Source organism: Mytilus edulis, chromosome 8 (assembly GCF_963676685.1).
Source record: "Mytilus edulis chromosome 8, xbMytEdul2.2, whole genome shotgun sequence".
In the NCBI taxonomy this organism is placed as follows: domain Eukaryota; kingdom Metazoa; phylum Mollusca; class Bivalvia; order Mytilida; family Mytilidae; genus Mytilus; species Mytilus edulis.
In genome coordinates, this window is record NC_092351.1 from 23,046,620 (window position 1) to 23,069,339 (window position 22,720).

A 22,720-nucleotide genomic window follows, 5' to 3' on the forward strand; every position below is an offset into this window, starting at 1 on the left:
TATTCCCAGTAGTTTAGTTTTTTTATATATGTTATTTACGTGTAAACTTTGGGAAGTCCCATTTTTTCAAAGACTTATTATTTTTTTCCCTTAGTATCTTCTGCATCATTTTTGGCTCATCTGAATCAGCCCGCCGGTCATCACTTGGCGTCTGTCGTCTGTTGTTCATCACCCGTTAACATTTACAAAAACCTCAAGTCTCATCTGGAAACCAAACTTGGACACAATAATCCCTTGGGTTTATTGTTCAAGAAACGTGTCCGTTGTTACAACTTTCCAGCCAACATAACCGACAAGGATGGACATATTAAACAATTTAAAAAAAAAAGGTTTTCCTAAACAAAAGGGGACATACGTACACTATGCCCCTCGGCCTAAATCTGCCACTGATGAGTGTAAAGTGTGGAATTTCTTTTCTCAAGTGTGCAAAATGAAGTCTTGACACTTTTCTTCCGAATTCAAAATAATTCTATTTTATAAGTGATGCCCCTCATTTTCCACCAGGGTAGAGAAGCATCACTTATAAAGTATTGTTATTGTTAAATCGTATATGGATAAGAGCAAGAAAACGCGTATAAAGAGTAATGGAGAATATCAACGAAAATTGTTATTTATATGCAAAACAAACAACTCAACTTTAATGTATTATATATATTTGTATACTAGTACTTTCAAGGTATAAATTAACTACTAGTATATCTCAGAAAACAGCACTGAGTTGCATATATCATTTTACTAAAATACATTCATGTAGTTGTTAACGTCTATGTCATTTGTTCTCTGTCTGAGAGTTGTCTCATTGGCAACCATACAACATCTTAACTGTCGGCTATTGTTCCGGGCAATTTTTTTAAACATCCGTGCGTTCGCCCATTTAGATACCTGATATAGATGGCAAAATATCTGATTCGATCCTCTCCTTTCCTCATTATTACATTTGAAGTAAATACTTTTAGTATCTGAATTAAACTGAGAAGATGTTAGATATAAGTAATCAAGACAGAAAACAATAACACAACAATACCCGAAAATACACACAATCTGTCCAGTAAAATCAAATTTCTTATCCCAACTGCAACATATTTAATGTTCAGCGATGTACTACTTTAGCCCCTAAAGCTGTGTTCTGATATCAAGCATATCAGTACTAACATTAAGTGCTGCGACTCATTTCACAAAAATGTTTTGAGAAAAATACTCGCAAGTCATAAACATTTTAGTATAACCAAGGATTATAACTCACCATCAATTTTTGTCATAAAATTTTTTTTTGGTATTTAGTGTGTTTGGCTTGTTAGCACAACTTCTGATTAGCGAAGAAAAAAAGTGTCTAGTAAAATTAATGTTATACATATGACTATTTTGACTACCCATTATATAATGTCTTGTTTTCCCTGATTTTTTTGTTATCTTTTTTTTTTTTTTTTTGCTGTCGCTGAATGTTAATTATTGAAAAAGTCATATGGCATTGATGTAGCTCACACGTCCATGATCAGGAAAAATAAATATTTACAATAAAAAAAACGCACACCAAAAGACTAAAAAAAAAAAATGGCAGAGGGATAAATGAAGTTCTGAAATAAAACTATTTACAATTTTAATGAGTCAGTCTGTAAACAAAAAAAAGAACATCTGATTTTAAAGTTGATTAAAAGGTGTCCATAGCCCCTAGGAGTAATATCCATTAAATTTCATAGTGCTGGTCAAGCGTTATACAACTAAATGGTCAACGGGGAACGAACTACATTGTAAATTGAGCCATTTCATCATTCTTCTAGTTAATTTATTCGGAAACTTACAATTATGTACAAAATTATCTCGTACTTCTTTCTTTTACTTGAACTGATGTGCGAAGGGCATTTACCAATAGTGAAAAACGGTACGTACTTATCTATTCTTAACGTTTTCAGAATACACTCGTGAAAAACTCCGGGCACACTTACTAGTAATACAGAAAAATATAAGAATAAGAAGTTGTGATATGACTGCCATTAAGAGAACTCTAAATCAGAAACCAAGTGACATTAACAACTCAGTATAGCTCACGGTACATCCTACAATAATAATCAAAACCAATACCGCATAATAAGGTATAAAAGGCCCCGAAATAACAGAGATGAAACAATTCAAACGAGAAAATTAACGGCCTGATATATCTACAAAGCAATACACTCTGTGTAGAAAATAAAAGACTGACGGAACTATTGTTATATTTGTACATGTTTTATTATTCATTTCAGCAACTTCGAAGTTTCTGGGCAACACTACATCTATTGATGCGACCGACGTTAGCAGTCTTATAGTTATACGAGACCATGGTCATGATATTGACACTAAGGTATAGGAAATGTATTTTATATCAAATAATCTTTTTCAACAAGTATTTTGATTGATCTGGCTGCCATCTTTGGTTTGTTTGTTTTTCATGATCCTGAGTTCGGCTGTTCGAAGAAGGGACGCCGTCTCTTTGAGAGCACCAGATTTCACAATCGGTTTTATGACGGGATTTTATAATGTTTGAGTTTTTACGGTGTTTGAAGTATATGCCTGTTATGCTTGTTCAACACACTTCGTTCGAGTATTGTCGTCAAAATGAGCATTTTTGTAAAAAAAAATTGTTAACTCTAGATGTTGTTCATATTTTTTACTATTATAACTTAGACCTCAACGAAAGCTTTCAAGCGTAAGTTTTTGTGCCTTATACATATGGGTGAATAACTTGACTTTTATTAGACCGCTACTCGAATATGCATGTGAAGTTTGGGATAATAAAAAATAGAACAGCTGCAGCTTGAGGCAGCCAGAATTGAAACAGGTCTTCCTATTTTTACAAGTAATAGAATTATTTATAATGAGATTGGTTGGGAAACTCTAGCTGAACGACCCTGTTCACACTAGCATTTTTTTTATCGATCTAATTTGAATCGATCTAAATAAAACCAATTAGCGTTCACATTATCTTTAATCATAACGATCTCTATCGGTCTAATCTGAACCACTGCGTTCACACTACAATATTAAAAACGCAATCGATCTAACCTCAGGCCCGTAAAACTGTAAACACTGTGTATAAATAGAATTGATTTATCAAATTCATGTGTTGATACACTGATACACACACTTGGGAAAAAAAATTGGATAAAGTTATTGTTTCTCTTGAATCACAAATTAAAATGTTGATACTGGTGTTATTGCTGTTTTCTTTAATTTTGAAAAAAAAAAACTGTAGCAACGAAGTTACATCACGACGCCGGAAATACTGCGGTTCCTGCAAAGAAAAAAAAACAACATAAGAAAAGAAGACACAGATTTCGCAAAGCTATATGCTACGGCGAAGACAACATGTTTTCAGTTTGTTTTAACGGTCTTTTAACAGAGAAATATTTAAACAACGAACCTCTGAGATAATTTTGCCGCTATACATGCGCATACGTTATTTTCGAGTTAAGACACAGCTTCTTTTTTTAATTATGATCTTAACAGAGTCAACATTATTTCAGATCCGTCTTGTAGTTGTGGTGCTAAGTGCGAAGATTCACGTCACTTCTTTTTTTTATTGTCCTAATTATGCGAATATAAGAACCAAATTATTTATCTACTTTGGTTACCAGATAACTCTCTACTGAAATTTGAACATCTTAACCTCCGGCGATACGTCTTTAACTAATGTTGAAATGAAAGAATTGTAAAGAATGTATATGAATTTATTAAAGAGTCTAAGCGGTTTCTAATTGTGTAATATAGCACATTATAAAGCGCAAATACATGCATATTGTGTATAACCATTTACATCATCACACACCATCTCTTCATAGTTCCAATATTTTTTATATATATATAATGTATTGTTTGTATGCATGCTTTGTAAATATTCTATTGTTATAAATTGTTATGGGAAAAGACTATATAAGTTTGATTAACTTGTGTCTCATCCCTTTTGCACATTTAAGCAAATAAAATATGTTTAAACTAAACTGAATAACGTTATTTTCATGTAGTAAATTCCGATTGATTAGGATTCAACAATTCTTTGTCAACAAATGCTGGGTAGATATATCTCTACCGCTTTTAATTTTCGCACACGGCTTCTTATCACCGGTATTAAATTCTATATACACCATATTGTTTCATTGAATACGGCACATATTGTTTCATCAAATAACACGGCTGAAAAGATAAAGACGTTTGATTTATATAAGATAACTAGTATATGTAACCGACGGGAAAGTGGCACCCATGTCCCGCAAATGTGCGTAGACCCAGTCTATATACCCATAACGTTTTAAAAATGAAACAACCGACACCTTGAATTTCAATGTCTTAATTAATAGTGAATGAAACAAAGCATAACTTTAAAAACACATGGGTGACGACTGCTGTTTGTATTTAGTAACAATCCTAAGTATTGTTTGGAATATATTATCTTAACTTAGATAAATGGTCCTCGGCCAGAGTTTACACCCTCAGCTTACTCTAAATTTCACCACATCAGTACTGAAATGAATTAATTAAAATGACTTTACACGAAAGTAATGATGCCTAAGCAACACAAACGACGCTCGAAATACTTTGACGAAGTTATAGGTGCTCAGTTTTGTATAGGTGCTCCTGGAAGAAGGGTTCGTAGCTCCTGCTCCACTCATTTAACCCGTTCGAATTTCTTCTGTCTAGCTGGTACCCTTAGTTGCATAACAAACTTTAGTCGTATTAATTTGATTTAATAATGTCAGTTGTTTCCTGGGGAGTTATAATTAATGCCTTAAAATGCCAATTTTGAATATTTCTTTTCCTATTTTCTTGATAGACTTGAACTTTTTAGCATCATATTACAGCCTGATGATATTATCAGTCATACAAAATTTACAAATAAAGCATAAAATTGTCCGGTAACCTTACAGCACAATTTTAAACTATTTCGATTTTTGGCACATTGTGTAGGGGTTTATTTTTCTTTATTCTTTTAAAATTTACAAAATTTTTCATAGACATTGTTTCAAATTGTGAATATTTTTTTCCACCGTCGAGACCTTTTTAAGACAAATTAAAAGAGTTGGTATTACTTTGCTTCATAAAAAAGAATGGCCAACGTAGATACAAGTATCTTGTCTTAGGGAGGGATAAATCCTACTTTGTAAAGAATCACTCTGATTCAAACAAAAAATTCTCTGAAACCGATATTATCAAGATGCTTGATTTCTTGATTGACAACATATTTGTTACGTTCGGAGGACGTGTTTTTCAACAGACTGTCGGCATACCAATGGGAACAAACTGTGCCCCTCTACTTGCTGACTTGTTTCTTTATTATTATGAGGCTGACTTCATGCAGGAACTTCTTAGGAAGAAAGATAAGAAGTTAGCAATATCCTTTAACTCTACTTTCCGCTATATAGATGACGTTCTTTCACTAAACAATTCAAAATTTGGTGACTATGTGGAACGCATCTATCCCATCGAATTGGAGATAAAGGATACTACAGATACAGTTAAGTCAGCTTCATATCTTGACTTACATCTAGAAATTGACAATGAGGGTCGGTTGAAGACAAAACTTTACGACAAAAGAGATGATTTCAGCTTTCCAATTGTGAACTTTCCATTTCTAAGTAGCAACATTCCAGCAGCACCTGCATACGGGGTATATATCTCTCAATTGATACGATATTCCCGTGCTTGCATTTCCTATCATGATTTTCTTGATAGAGGGTTACTGCTCACAAGGAAGCTATTAAATCAAGAGTTCCAAATGGTGAAGTTGAAATCATCCCTTCGTAAATTTTACGGACGCCATCACGAGTTGGTTGACCGTTATGGAATAACCATTTCACAAATGATATCGGATATGTTCCTCACGTCGTAACTACAATCCCCTTCCCTTTCATGAATTTGACCTACCGAATTAGACTATTTACCGGATTTGTAATCACATAAGCAACACGACGGGTGCCGCATGTGGAGCAGGATCTGCTTACCCTTCCGGAGCACCTGAGATCACCCCTAGTTTTTGGTGGGGTTCGTGTTGTTTATTCTTTAGTTTTCTATGTTGTGTCATGTGTACTATTGTTTTTCTGTTTGTCTTTTTCATTTTTAGCCATGGCGTTGTCAGTTTGTTTTAGATTTATGAGTTTGACTGTCCCTTTGGTATCTTTCGTCCCTCTTTTAATCCGGAATTTGTCCGTCTCCGGTGACGTTGTCATTTCAAGATAGAGTTATCTCCTTTTTGGCGCCAAGCGAAAATAGTTGAAAAAAATAGGTTATTTTCCCATGAATTATCTTTATATACTTGTTCATCGCTTGACAGAAAAGACACAAATTGCAACAGGATCATAGGCTCGTTTTGAAAAGATTGACAGATGGCTAATTTGGGTGTCTAAGAAATCGATCCCCATTTCTGTTTCTGGACATTGTATAATTGTGCTGATGCACAGGGGCTTGTTTAGTGGGTCAGACGAGGTTTTACTGTCAATGGCGATCGCTATCCTATATAAAATACCAAAAGGGAATAAACAAGTTGGTATTTTATATAGGATAGCGATCGCCATTGACAGAAAAACCTCGTCTGACCCACTAAACAAGCCCCTGTGGCTGATGTGTGTCATATAGTTACTCACTTACTGCTGTTACTGTTAGCAATTATATATTATCTTCCATATTGATACCTTTTTCGGTTTCCCCGGGTCAATTGACATCTGAAAGCATATATCTTTAGTTTACCTCACAATGTCCATCGAATTGCTATCCTTTTTCCCTTAAACCCATATGTCAATCAGGGTAGATCATTAAATTCATATGTAACAGGATTGCTGCATTTGCATAGTAGATAATTAGTCAGCCTTTAGTGATTGAGCTGAGATAGTACTTCTTTAGTTCAGTTGCTATTGAACAGAGGTCCTTGGTTTAGGTGCACGAGGAGACAAAGTGATTTTGTTATAGATTGATGCTCTCCTGATCCTAAGCTTAAGGTCAATAATATTATGACACAACTCTTTGTGCTGGATTTTTTCATACTGGTACTTAATTTCTCCATTAGTATTTGCACACGGTACTTATTGGTTAATTTGTTCAGAGCAGGAATCAGGGGGTTTTCAAGGCTATATGAATCTTTAAATCGCCCTGAACGTAAATAAATTATTACATATTCTCCAATTATATCTACTGTTCTCCTTACTTGCTGGTGCTAACAGGGTTTGAAGATCTATTTTGATGTTTTGAATCTCCAGCTGACTTTCCATTTCTTCTCTTTCCTGGTGGTATCTCGGACAGTTTAGTAGGTAATTACTTGTGAACAAATTGACGACCGCTTTTGAAATTTTAATATTTTGTTACCGATGCATAAAATTTAATTGAACCCAAGATAAATATTGATGATTTTGACCTTTTCTGTTGTGACAGATTTTATGTAATTAGTTTATTTATCATCAACCAATGCTCGTAAAATTGGAATATTCGGTTACTGATGACAAAATGATTGTCAAGTTTGAAATTGGTGATATTCACTTTTACTGTTGAGGAATTATGATAAATCTTGTTTTGAAATCAATTGGCGTATTATAACATAAGATTTTGATATGCAGTGACGCATCTAACTTAGACTTATGACTGCCAATAGTAAGAGACAATCTGATATAAATCATATAACATACCAATTGCAATTCTAACTTTAAGAAACACCTGAAATAGTTAAGTTATTAAAAACTCGAAATAAGAATGTTTGAACTTTCAGACTACAATAGAGCCATATAAACCTGGTAGACATTTTTTTATTTTATTACAACAAGGTTGAAGACCAAGTAATTATTGACACACTTAAAAAGAAATGAGTCAATGAGACAGCAAAAAAAAATTAAAAAAATTTTGATTGCTACCTTCTTCTTTATTTGGTCTCTGGCGGAGACTTCAAAATCATACCTCATCTTATTTTAATATAAAGCCGGAAGAGTTTGTTTTGTAGTAAAACAGATAATAATTTCGAACTCATCATAAGAAGTCATTGTATTTTTATAGTGTTTTTATTTGTAGACTGTCAACAAGGAGTCTGGTTTAGAACACAGTTTAGAGGCACAGTTTGTTGAGACCCCTGCAGGAGAACTAAGGGTAGGTAACTGTAAATTCAGAAATTCTTGCAAGGATTTTATTAATGCAAATATAAATCAAAATGGGTGATCCTTAAGGATGTACACCTCTGAGGAGCCAAACATTTCTAGAATTAGACTTTTTTTCTAAACCTGAATTTTGGGTTTATATGACTGTAAAAAAATAATTGGTGAAGAAAAAATCATATGGTGGTGCACTTCTTTTTTTGCTACGGCCCTTTGAAAGTACCCAATTTTGATGATTTTCTTATTTTGCATCAATTTTTACTTATTTTTGGGCTATTATCATGAAAAAAAATCACAATTCCACAATAAAACTTTTTGTCATACTTTCAATAATAATGAAGGAGACCTATCTGAATAAATTTGAATTAAAAAAACTATAGGAAGTGTTAATATAAGAAATTTTCATCATATTTTGATGCTTTTTTGTGTCACTTTTACCATGTTGTCAATTTTGTAAATTTGGATTTTTCTCTGTTTTAGTACAAATTGCATATTTTTTCAAATTCTTTGTTATAATTGATTGAAAAATACATATCTTAGATATTTGAAAAGAAAAATGGGATGTGGGATGTACATGTTTCTGGTAAAATCATTTTTTGTATCCCTCACGCATTTTCTAAACATTTTGGCGAAAAAGAGGGTTACAGAAAAGAGCGACGATTTACAGAAAAGAACCGAAAAGGACCAAAAAGAACCGAAAAGGACCGAAAAGAACCGAAAAGGAAATCGATTTTTTTTGTAATTGAAGGAAATTAGCAAATTGCAAATCATTGCAAAACCTTATACTGTGACAGGACTAATTTTAACTTACATGTGAAAAATTACAGGTAGGGTCGGATGCCTATCGTATAGAATAGAAAAAGGAAAAAGAAAAGTTTTTATTCACCAAACAAGGGCCCCTAGGCATACAAACAATAATATCATAAACAATAACATATACAATACACAGACAATAGATATTTAACATAAGTTATAAAAAAGATATAAAAAAATACTACAGAAAACACGCAACAAAATAATAGCAATATACTATAATTCAATTAATATTCGTGTTGACATTGACTCATGTGCTCCAGGTTTATTAGTGTATTTTACCTATAAAAAGAAAAACAAGAAGCATAAGCAGTTAGTGCTGAGAAATATATATACACATATAACTACATTGAATTACACACAGTTTAAAAAAAATTAATTTACTGCACACGTTGTAGTTTTGCCGTAGTTTTCCTATCAGCCAGTTTCCTTTTCTCAGACCTTTCTTCTTTCCTTTCGACCTAGCTTCATTGACCACTCGTCTGCCATCTGTTGACTTAACCAATTTGGTCTTAATACGGTATCGGCGGAACCTGGCAAAATATTTGTATTTTTCCATTAAAGTTTTGTTTGCCCAAACATTCCTGGCAATCTTTAAAGGTTCATGTGTGCTCGCAAGCGTATAAGGTCCTCTCCCTATCACTGCTCAGCCTCTTTATAATTCACCTCTACCAAGTCTGTCATCTTTATCATGAAGTCAACTTATGACTGAGGCTTCCAATCGACACCTACCTATCAGAACATGATTGTAAGATTCACTATAGTTGTTAGTCCACTCTGTTCCAATTCTTCCTGCATTTTGCGGCTCATATATTTTCCCTCTGAGTACTGGCTTCAAAACCGTTGAAAAGTATCCTTTCAATGATGTAAACAATATAAAAAATCCGTGTATATATACATTGTTTTAACTTTATATTATAAATATATGTATCCTCTTTTCGGTTCTTTTTGGTCCTTTTCGGTTCTTTTCTGTAAATCGTTGGACTTGACTTGACTTGATTGGTAATAAAATTTGAAAAATTGATTACTCAAAAACTATTCATAGGAAATACCCAAGTTAAGTTTGATTATAACATTTTTTAAATTCAGTGATATTGTATCACATATTTTAGAAATAATTCCAGAACGAGATTTCAACGAGACTGAAACGTCAGAAGAATACATCCTTAGGCAACAACCATTTGATTTTCTGGGGGGGGGGGGGGGGGGGGGGGGGGGGGCTATGGTTTTTTTTGGAAAAAAAAGTTTGTTTCCAGTTTTTGGTGAAAAAAATAATTTGTTTTGGACCCTGAGAAAAAAAAATGTTTGTTTCACCCTCAGCTACCACTATATGTAATGCTAAAATTGAAAGAAAAAACTTGTTTTAGGTTTGTCGCTAAAAAAATAGATTGTTCTTCGCCGAAGGCGGAAAAAAAAGTTTGTACAGAAAAAAAACCCATAGCCCCCCCCCCCCCCCCCCCAGAAAATCAAATGGTTGCTGCCTTAAGTCCATTCTCCAAAAAATCTCAGTAACAAATGCATGCAATAATTTCTGAATTTACAGTATTTCATTCATAATGCAACAAATCATATGTTTCTGATGTGAGAAGTAACAGTAATTCTCAGACTGCAGATACATGTATATAAATTTTTGGCCTTTTATGGCCTCAAGTTAAAAATTTGATGTAATTAGTTGGTGAGATAAAAACCTTTCTGTACAGAACTTACACTATACAAATGATTTTTCTAGATTCAGTGAGAGACTTGTATATAATAAGACTATTTGGAAATACAAATAAGAAAAATGATTGCGTCTGTCATTTTTCGAATATTTTAGTTTACCAGTACATCTGACACTTTTGGTTTTGAAATATTGTGCATTGCTTTCAAACTGCTGCTAAATGACAATGTTCATGTCTTCTCTTCTTGAATTATCATGTCAAGAATTTAGGTTATTGGTTGATTAATTGTATATTTCCTCAAAAATTAAAAAAAAAAAAAAATTAAGACAGAGTATAAAAATCACTGTTTGCACACCTAAAAAATTTCAAGTGTTGTCATATTTTACATTTCACCTTAAGGTAATATGTGCTGTTCTATCATACTCCAGTAATCTAATTATCATTTTTAAACATCTACAATAGATGTTAATGTTGTCCCCTATTTATCAGACAAAGACATTATGTAACCTATCAGATTGGTCAATAAAATCAACATATACAGAGCATTTTATACATGTAACATCACAAATGTTATTTCATAGCTTGTAGGCAATTTTAGAAATTTTAGGATTGTCCCAAATTTTATTCAGCTCTATGATATATACTTGCCTTGAAGTTAATCACCTCATCCTAATCCTTGATCCTACTTTTTTTAAATGGTTTAAACTGTTTTGTTTGTTTAAGTCCCATCTTCTGTCAAATCCTGTTCTTTGTAGATCTAGGCAATAACAATTAAAAAATATATAAAAGAAAATGTCAGCAAAATGGAGTTGATTTTAATTGTAGTGTTTTTCACTCCAAATGAAGCAGAAAAGAATAATGGAATGCATACTTATGCTGAAGTTAAGATTTATCTTGCTATGTTGGCTGAAATATTATATACAGCTTTGAACTTTCAAAGATGAAATTTTGATTTGAAATGGAGAAAACATTACATGTTACATAGAATATTAAAACAAAGTTTCTTTTCATGAATAATATTAACTACAAATTTGATTTTGTATCATATTTTATTTCAGCCTAAAGGATTACATATTTTGGATAAAAATGAAATTACAGCAGAGAATCTTGATCACCACCTTTACAAACAACAGAATTTACGGGTAAAACCATTTTGAATATATGTACAAAATACTCTTTGTCATTCATAATTAAATTGTGAATATCAAATTATTTAGATTTTTCTGCCATCAAATGTAAAATGTACATGTATACTTCTCACCTGACACAATTGGTGTGAGTGTGACCAGGATATTACAAACTCACCTAAGATGAGTTTTTATCCTGCCATTGGGTGTCTAATCATACATTAACTGTATTTGTATACTATAAAGATATGGTTTTAAGCTCTACTAACTACAAGACTACTTTTGTGTATCGCTGTTGACTAGTGTTGTATGAACTTTCATGACTTTAGAATGTGTATTGCAGTTGTATTCCTATGAAGTATTTACAACTGGGTGAATGTTCCAGTCTCTTACCAAACAATCCACTTTGTTCACAGACAAACATGAACAGCAGGATTAACTCCATCTTAAACTGTGCCAATCTTTAAGTTCAAAACTTTAATGTGTACATATGTTACCCACAAAACAACCATGTAGCAATTTCAATAATCAGTGAATGTCACTTGGTCCAAAACAAGTGTAATAGCTCGCTAACGCTCTCATTATACCGGTTCCTTAACCTTGTACAATTCCACTGATATTTAAAGACATTAAACAGTTATTGTCTATATTACTAGCCCGGGTCATGTAATAACTTGTGATCTCAGTATTTGTACTGTTTTCACCTGTTTCTTGTTTAATGAGAACTTTGACTGGTAAAATGTACATTTGACATTGTTATTTGAGGGAAAAAAAATGTAATTAGGTAATTGAGGAGATCAATACATGTATTAGAACCTGTTTAATGATTTATTCATACATCATGGAGTCAACACTCAAAATGTTCATTACAAAATACAAAGTGTTTATAATTTTGAAACACAATTATAACGTCAGACTAAGGATCTAAGAATGTTCATTAACCAAAGGTCTTCATAGTGCATGTGTGATCACAGTGATTATTTGTTTTAATTCCCAGACATTCACAATTTGAAATTACATCTTTGATATTTCTTGCATTGATTATTGATTATTTCACGAAAAATTGACATTAAAGATAAACACAACTCTCTTTATTATGATCTGGAATACACAATCATTTTTGATATTAGATTAAGCTATTTTGGTATGATTGCCAATGAGTCAAATATATAGAAATGGGCTTAGTCCAAAGGATGGTGGTTAAACTACAGCCTTAAACATTTAGCAGTGTTTGAGGAACACAAATTAATTAGAAATATAACATGCAGACAAAGTGCTTATGTCCCCTTCAATGAGGATGCATAATATTAATTAAAAATGCTGTTCCTATGTCTGTTTCTTTTTTTTAGTATTTTGATTTTCTTATTGTATCATGTAGGACAATATTTATTATTCAGATCAGAAACAAATAGTAAACTTGTTATTACTAGACTTTTAATGATAATTTAATCTTTGTCACCCTAACTATTTTTAGCCTCGTTCAAAGGAGAAAAGAAATTTTAATGTTGGGATCCTGGATTCCCTTTGGCCAAATGGAATTGTACCTTATATTGTTAAACATAGTAAGTATAAAGTTTATTATTTTACACAATCAGGCCTAGGAGGGGCAATGACTAGTTTTTTTTCAAAAAGATCATTTTCACTGGTTTTCAATTAGATTAATTTGAACAGTTGCATGCTTAGTTTTAGGCATGATAAAGTTTACACATACTTAAAGTATAAATATTAGTTTTTGCTTGCAATTTTATTATTTTAAACTCATTTGAAAAGCTGCAATTTTTTTGTAATAGTATATTAAAACAAATTCATGAATGAAAATTGTGGATAGTTCACTCTTTACCTCTCAGGTGTTTCTAAATAAAAAGAGACTTTCATTCAATAATTTTATTCTTTAATTTACAGGCAATGGTGCATCTAAGACCTTGATTACTGATTCAATAGACGAATTCAATAAACACACATGTGTCCAGTGGATACCAAGAGATGATCAGGCAGACTATGTATCATTTGAAGATGGGGGAGGGTAAGATATTGTCAATCAATGAACTTTTATTGAATAATAAGCAACATTTATATGGCAAGATGATGCAATACATATAGGACTAATACGACAGAACACGTTCAAAATTTGTATAAACACTTTAAACATTACATCTATGTATAAATAAACCAATGACATGACTGTGATGGCAGTATCAATGCAACCTTTAGAAAGTCTCAAAGTTTAAGAAACATAGCTATTTCTCACAAATGTGACGATAACATTGGATGTTGAATTTATGTAGTCTTGATCAGTAAATAAAACAACAACACCTAGATCAAGAAATAAAGCAGTTAATTTATATGGAGACTAAGATTTTCCTTAACATTAAAAGCACCAATACAATATATTTGATTCTTTTCTTTTTTAAAATATGAACTATGTATCCTTTGCCTCCTGATTACAGATGTGGATCTTGGATTGGTATTGTTGGTGGTAAACAAAGTATCACATTGCAAGATCCTGGATGTATCAATGTAAGTTGTGACAGTTTAACAGATCAGACAAAATTTATAGAAGTGTATTCCATATTTTCACTTCTTTGTATTAGTATGACCAAATAAGTTTCAAACGGATAAAATTTTATTGAATAATAACTTGTAACATTGCATCCTTACAAACCTGTCCTGAAATGCAGCACTTTGTAGTAGAACGTTAATATTTTTTGTTACATAACTATCAAGATTCATATTCAGCACTTTTGTTCCTGTTATAGTTTTTAAATTCATTAATGTATTTAGATATATAAAATTCAATTTTTACCATTGTATTCAAATATTTTTTCTAGGTTGAAACAGTGATCCATGAAATGTGCCATGCTTTGGGACAGTTACATGAACAGAGCCGTTATGATAGGTACCCATATCTCAGAACCAACTGGCAAAATATACCAGTTATGTGGGCATACAATTTTGATATGGCTTACACAAACAATCATAACCCATATGACCAGCATTCTGTTCTACAGTATAGCTTATCTGTAAGTATTGCAGATGATCAGGAACTGAATCAAACAATATCTTATCATTCCATTTTAAGCCTAAATGTTTGACTGATTTTGATAAGCTTAACTCTATCAAAGTGAGCATGCTCCACAGATAAAAAGATTGAGATGTCTTAGTGGATTTAAATTTTTTCATGGTTTTATGAGGGGGAAGGACCTTTTTCAAGACATCGGTATCGGGGGTGTTTTTAAGCTCGGGATTTCGGGATTGATCCTTTCGTGATCAAGGAATTCTTTTTTCGAATTTTGGGATGTCAGGATTTAATTTTTTTCAAATTCAGGACCTCAGGATTTCATGTTTTTAGCTCACCTGGCCCAAAGGGCCAAGTGAGCTTTTCCCATCACTCCGCGTCCGTCGTACTTCGTCGTTAACTTTTACAAAAAATCTTCTCCTCTGAAACTACTGGGCCAAATTAAACCAAACTTGGCCACAATCATCATTGGGGTATCTAGTTTATGATTTTAAAAGAAAAAAATCTACCATAAAAAATGAGTCAGCAGGAAAGTTGCTTCCACAATCATTACCAACAAATAAATTTATTAAATTCAGGGAATTGCTTACGTTGTTCAAAACAACAAGTGTACGAAGAGTGCAGTTCCTATAAAATTGCGACGTGCTTGTGTACCAGGTAAGAAAATAAATGTACCTGTTAAATATCTGCCAGGGTGTTAATGGAGGATTTTATATGTTTCCATTATAATGAAGATGTATCATTGAGAAAAATTAGATAGTACAAGATTAAATATCATTCAGGTGTTCAGTTTGTAGTCATTTCTTGTGCATATATTCAAGGTGACATTTCAATATGACTAAAAGGAATATGGGTATACGTCATTGGGACACTAACATTTCAACGACGCACATGGCCAGAATTCGTGTAAAATGCAGCACGCAGTCTAAAGATATAAACAGGTGTATAAGCAAAATACTGAGATTTCGATAACACATGCAAATCATTAGGACATTTCACAAGACAACCATGACATCTCAATAACTCAGTCACCGATGGCTCTTTTTTTCTCATTCTCTGTCTGAACTTGGTTATTGTAGTTGAAACATTCAATGACAACTTAAATATATGCATTTAAGAGATGTGCAACTATTATTTAGAATATAGTTGATAGCAATATGATTGGATTTCTCCTCTTCTCTCGATCGCAATTTATTATCGAAATTGATTGATTACGAAAATGTCGTTTGAAGCTCACTGGGGTAAAGCTGATGACCGTAACTGCATTCACGGTCATCCCAAGATGTCGGATGAAAAATTAGGTCAGTTTCTGTATTGTCTGTTAAAGTGTGTCTATATCATTTTCTTTACAAATCATACATTTCAACGATGTAAATTTATATTAGATTCACACGGAAATCACTAATTACTACCGAGAAATGTGCATGAAACAGGAATTTCGATTTGAAAAAATCGCTCAGATGACCGTAAATCACAATCGAGATGACCGTAACAGAATCAGCGATTCATAACAAGGGTGACCGTAATTGGTTTAAAGATGACCGTAATTTGTAAATGATGACCGTAACTTTTAAAGGATGACCGTCATTTCTAAGAAATATCCGTATTTATATACATGTAACTACCTTTTTGTATCCAATGAAGTTAATCGTGTTGATATAAACGTGTTAATATGAGAGTATTATCTTATAAGAAAAAGAAACTAAGACGTGCTTCAAATGCATAGTTCACCATATGTATCTTTTTTACATAGAGGGTTGAATTTTTAAAACGAATGTGCAACAAGACATGCACATGAACAAGTGGGGAAACCATGCAACAAAAGCGCGATAAAATGACACCTTACAAGTATAATGAACAAAAATGCGGTCCACAGCCTCCAACTACAAGACAAAAGATTTTTTTTATTTCTGGGATTCCTTTTAATGACGTATAATAAATACACATTTTTAAAAATGCCAATGCATGTACACCCATTGATATTATATCGTCTTCCATTTTGTCGTGCAAATAAAATAACAGAAAATATTTTGAAAATATCATACGACTAACCTAGTGATGGTGAGCTCCAGCAAAGTAGATCCTTAAAATAGTCTTGTATGAATAGCGTATCACAAGGGGGGACGTTGTCAATTTGTATACATACAGAAATGATATTCATACAGTCAGGATTCTACTTCGTCAAAATTATCTCCCCATTACGCCAGGCAGTTCATTTTCACAATCGTAGAAATGGAAGCCATTGTAGGGATGACGCGGTGCCAATTTTGCTCCTGAAAACCGATAAATTTATCCACATAGCACCATTACGATCAATATGTCAGTTGTATTTTAAAAGACAAATGTATCTACTAGCTAATGAGCATCAGTTAATGATCTTGTCTGCATTGATTCAACTTAAAACTATTGTCTAATCGGATGTCAGGTGGAATTTTCCGAAATTCTTAAACATTAAAAAAAAAATCTGATTAAATATTTCGTGGAAGGGCAGACTAAAAATTTTCAGTGGTTGAAGATTACAAACCCTAGTTATCACACACAAAAAAAATATTTTTTCGAAGATATGCATTTTCATCATCCAAATTAAAAGACTGTCGTCAAGTACTTTTAGGAAAAAATAGCTATTCGAACACACCTACTCTGTTTTTGTGATTCATTAGATATGTATTTCACTTGACCCATATATTTCATCTTTTCGTACTGTCATTTTTGTACGTTATAAAGTCAACCTGTAGCTTTGAAATATAAAAATTATAGAATCTGAAGCGAGATGCTATATCAAATACTCTTGCTTTGTACGTTTTAAAGACAAAATATACACCTCAAACACGCCTAACATAAAAAGGTGCATACGATTTTCTCTTTTCGATACAATCGTTACCTATTTTTGGGAATTTTTTCTTGATTCACATAATGGAAGGACAGACACGAAAATTTCTGTACTAATAGATTGATATGTTCTCCGTCCGTGGTAAAAAAAATCGGAGGTTATGCATTTTCTACATCCAACTTATAGTACCAATGTCGTCGACTTGATATCTTATTGTTCTGCATTACTATGTAATTGATAAATTGAAAACGTATGCAAATGGTGTTTTTAAAATTAAACACTCTGTAATTGAGAAGAAAATTGTCGTTTTATTTGTTTCTAATAACTTTTTAAAATTTTGTTACTATAGTAAACATTACAGTAAACATTTATCGCCTTCTCTAACAAAGAGCTACGACTCTTTTGTTCTATTTCAACTGGATTTCCGCCTGCATATATCAAGACAAATCAAGAACCTCTGGAACCATACACATGGGCTCGATTACCGAATATTCATATGTATTATTAATGTTTTTTTATGCTCCATTTATGAACATTATGTTTTTCTGGTCTGTGCGTGCGTTCGTCCGTTCGTCTGTTCGTTTGTCCAGCTTCAGATTAAATCAACTTGAAACTTAGTACACATTTTTCCTATGGTATGATCTTTTTAATTCTAATGCCAAATTACAGTTTTATCCCATTTTCACGGTCCACTGACTAAACATAGAAAATGAAGTGTAGATGAGGCATCCGTGTACTAGGGACACATTCATGTTTCTTCAAATTTTCGTCGTATCACTGTCAATTTGTATTAAAATTTTAACGTCGTTATCAATAAATATTTCATTGTTTATGAGAAATATGCAATTTACTATCATTGTCATCATAGGCGGATCCAGGGGGGCATGGGCCCCCCTTTCGTGGGAAAAATTTGGTTGATTATATAGGGAATCACTGATGCATGACTGGAGTGCCCCCCCCCCTTTAGGTCAGTCAGCGGGCCCCCCTTAGGAAAAGTTCTAGATCCGCCACTGGTCATGAACCCAAAAAACGGCCAATAGTTTAAAAAAAGAAATTTATGAAACATATTCATATCCGCTAACCGAGCCCCTATTGAGATCGACAAACTCAACAAAAAGCTTTGAATACAAGTACGGATATTTCTTAGAATTGACGGTCGTCCTTTATAAATTACAGTCAGCCTTTACAAATTACGGTCATCCTTCACAAGTTACGGTCATCTTTTTACCAATCACGGTCATCCTTGTTATATGTTACGGTCATCTTGAAAATATTTTGATTATGATTTACGGTCATCTTAACGATTTTTTCAAATCGAATTTCCCATTTCATGCACATTTCTTGGTAGTAATTTGTGATTTCCGAGTGATTCTTTTATAAATTTACGTCGTTTCAATGTATGATTTGTAAAGAAAATGATATAGAAACACTTTAACAGACATCCGTGTACATTTGTTTACAATCGACTGTCATCTAATCTTTGCTTTTTTGTTTTGTTGGTGAACCCTGATATCAAACTCATATCAGTTGAAAATTCCGAGAAGAAATAAAAAGTGTTCTGCCTGTTTTAAAAAAGTGGATGATGCAAAAGAAACAATCAACACTGAAGATTTCCGACAAAAGTTTGGCAAAAAAATAAAAAAATAAATACAAGTTTACAAAATACTTCAAAGAAAATAAAATACCGAGCAAAAAACCCTCACAAATGAGGTGGCTTAAGGTGTTCCGGAAGGATAAACAGGTTCACATGTGGCACCCGTCGTGTTGCTCATGGTCATTTTGAATTCGGTTTATATATATACCCTTGACCTAGGCCTAATTTCATAAATTATAGGTCCAATGATTTCATTATAGAAATGTTCAAGATTGTTGAAACTACACACTTTGGTGCTGGTTCAGAGATGTTACCTGTACATAAATATCAATCCAGCTATGGAAATAGTACAAGCAGTTTCACAGTTACAGCACAGAACTGTTATTACATCAGCTACGAAGATTACGATTGTAAGACTATATCTGTTTGAAACGTCTAGTTAGCTAAGAAGAACAACAAAGATAAAATAAAACGCAAACTATACGCAAGAAAAAAAATTATAATTTGGTCACTGTTTTTAGTATGGACAATTTGAAAGATAAGAATTAAACAACAGAAGGTGCGATGCCTTCAAAAGCAATATTATTTTTTACCAATCCATGAATTAGACACAATGTTAGCAGAAATGTTTCAATAGAACATTTTAATTGAAAGTTAATGAGGATACAGCTAGATGAGATTACGTATCCTCGTAAAACGTAACGCGTATAACGATTTAACTATATATGTTTTAATTGATCCAACACATTTGTTTTTTTATATGACCATACATTATCGGAATTTATAGCAAGTATAGTTATCTACATATTGTAATTCAATTAATTCAGAACTAATTTTCTTTCAATTGGTATAGACTATACCTTTCGTCGAAATTACACTTACATGTGCATTTGTATAACAAAACATATTATATTGTGAATGAAATATATGATATACAATTAATGTTTAAAACAGCACAAAGACCAGCAGAAAGACCACGTGGTGTAGTATTTGGAATCACACTAGGAATTAAAAATCCATCAGTCATTAGTGTTCCTGCTCTATGTAAAAAGACAGTTGTTATGCAGGTAAAATTCGAAAACAGATGCATATTGAACTAGAAAAAGGTTTGACGAATAGGTACTGAAGATCAGGCTTTATTTTTATAATAGAAAGAATATTTTGATGAGAGAAAATTTTATCTTGATGTAACTTAAGATCATAGCTAACCTTAATGTAAGTATGTGTTAATAAAAGAAAGACACGAATGTATCTCAAACAACGGGTTTAGATGATACATGTTCAACAGTGTTTTATTGACATTGTTGATAAATATTTCAATCTACCAAATCAGTGATTGAATTAATTTTATCATTACAAAACTTGCAATCCTCTTCTCGCATCCCTCTTCTCAGACAGAAAGGAGACATGTTAACTACAACACTACACTGTCGTTACGACAACACGTTGGGTAATTTATTTTGTCAGCTGGATCAAATCTGTTCCGACATACATATAGAAAATTTATTAATCAGGCTTACAATGCAATACACAAGCTTTCTATTCTATTTGTTGACTTTTCTAATTCTATTTCCATTTTCTAAACTGGATTTTTTGGTAGAAATCTAACGCGATTCAAAATTAACTTACAATGATCTTGTTGGTTATTTTCCAATATCTACTATAATTTTACTTATTGCAATTGGCTATTCAATTATTCGACCATAATTGAATATATATGTTCCTTCGAATGTGATTGAGCGTTCCTTACCACGACCAATTTGTGGAACATACGGGACTGCTTAACCTTTCAGGTTTAGTCCTATCTTGTTTTTATTCAAAAATCATTACAACGCTTAGTATATACAGAAATACGTTTTTTTTGGGTGGATTCAAGAAATACCGCCATCTTGGATTGTTCAATAGCAGTCTAGTTCTTTGCCTAAATCTGCAAATTTGGTTACCAGACTGTTTATTTGTATAAGGAAAAATAAGAGGTTAATAAAATTGCATTTCTTAGATGTTTAAACAAATACCAAATATGTGGGTTTGTTTAGAATCAATTTTTTCAACGCATCCATGTAAGGGGAGACAACTCTTATCGTAAAAAAATATATTGGAATGATATATGTAGACTAGCACGAAAAAAAGGTTCGGTGACACTATTTTTATTTTTATTGTCTTAATGCATAATATAAAACCTATCTTCTCATATCTTATTTTAAAATTATATCTCATAGATTTCATTGTATGCACAAAATGTGTTTTTTCGTGAACAATCTATGCAAATTTGAGCAATTTTGCACAACTTGTAAAATTTTGGAAAACCGCACGGTGACCTACACTTTTTATTATATTTTTGAAAAAAGCAAAATAGAATCTTAATTTTGGCAAAGTAAAAGAAAATTCGATCTGAGGCAATACATACCGATTAACTACCTTAAAAAGTCGTAACTAAATTCATAAACGGAAGCAATAATTCACTTGCGCCGCGCGATAATCAATATTTTCACACAAGTTACTTATAAGTTTAAATTATATATCCCAACAACTTAGAAATAAAAAAAGAAATTAAAAAAAAATATTCAATCATGCAATATGCACTTTGATGATTCAAATATAACGAGAAAAATAACTAGTTTAACCAATGATTGTTTTTTAGTTGCTATTGGTGTTGAACTAGATGTCAGTAACTGCAAATACTCTTAGATCTGTGTTTAGTGCCTTTTGTATTATGGGAATGTATAAATATCCTGCCACATCCGGTATAAGTTTTTTACTTGTTGTAATTCCGTTGTTGTCGTTTGTTGTTGTATATCATTTTTGTTTTTTTGTGCATTGTTTTGTTCATTATTCAGGCCGTCAGTTTTCTCGTTTGAATTATTTACATTTGTCATTTCGGGGCCTTTTAATGCTGACTTTAGGGTATGGTTTTTTTAAATCTTTTTTACACAATATATGGTGTATCATTTCCGCATATCACTGTTATATCTATATCTTCTTGTTAATTAACTTTTTACTATTTTTCTTTTCAGGATATACCAGAATACCAGGCAGGCAAATTCCATCCTTTTGTTTGACGAGAAAGAAAGCAATTCTTCGACTTACATGTTTATGTCTCTCAGTTTCTTAACAAAATAACAATTCTCCAAAATCAATTTGTGAAGATGAAATCTATCAGATGATGCCTTTGACACTAACAATATGTATACGCACATGCAATTTTTATTTACGAAATCGATCTTAAATTTTATTCCTATTTAGAAGGGAAGAAATTGACTTTTTGTGAAACGTTCATGTTTTTTAATTTGAATATACAGTGCAATGATCATCTTTTATATATTGACAATAACCCTCAAATTTTATAACTAATTGTTAAAGGTATCATAATTTTCTCATTAGGACTGATGTTTTTTGTATTGTTTTTAATACTAGTAGTTGAAACTTTAATTAAATGTTCTTTTTGTCTTGTTTTGGTAAATAGCTTGTTTATATGCCTACAAGTGATATGGCGAAAAAGGTAACCATGCTCTGGTACAATTTATACCATTGAAAAATTTTGTCGCAAATGATACATCTGAAACTTATAAATTGAACTAGA

At 32.4% G+C, this 22,720-nt stretch overlaps 1 protein-coding gene across 1 annotated transcript; it reads left to right on the forward strand.

Moving 5' to 3' along the window:
* The first annotated feature begins 1,845 nt into the window (after positions 1-1,845).
* On the forward strand, positions 1,846-22,600 carry LOC139484007 (high choriolytic enzyme 2-like). The gene is made up of 12 exons (XM_071267729.1): positions 1,846-1,879; positions 2,241-2,338; positions 8,020-8,094; positions 11,632-11,715; positions 13,175-13,262; positions 13,603-13,723; positions 14,148-14,217; positions 14,529-14,720; positions 15,295-15,373; positions 19,401-19,550; positions 20,095-20,207; positions 22,155-22,600. Exons 1-12 carry the CDS (start codon positions 1,846-1,848, stop codon positions 22,197-22,199), a joined length of 1,149 nt encoding a protein of 382 aa, XP_071123830.1. The 3' UTR covers positions 22,200-22,600.
* Positions 22,601-22,720: the final 120 nt, after the last annotated feature.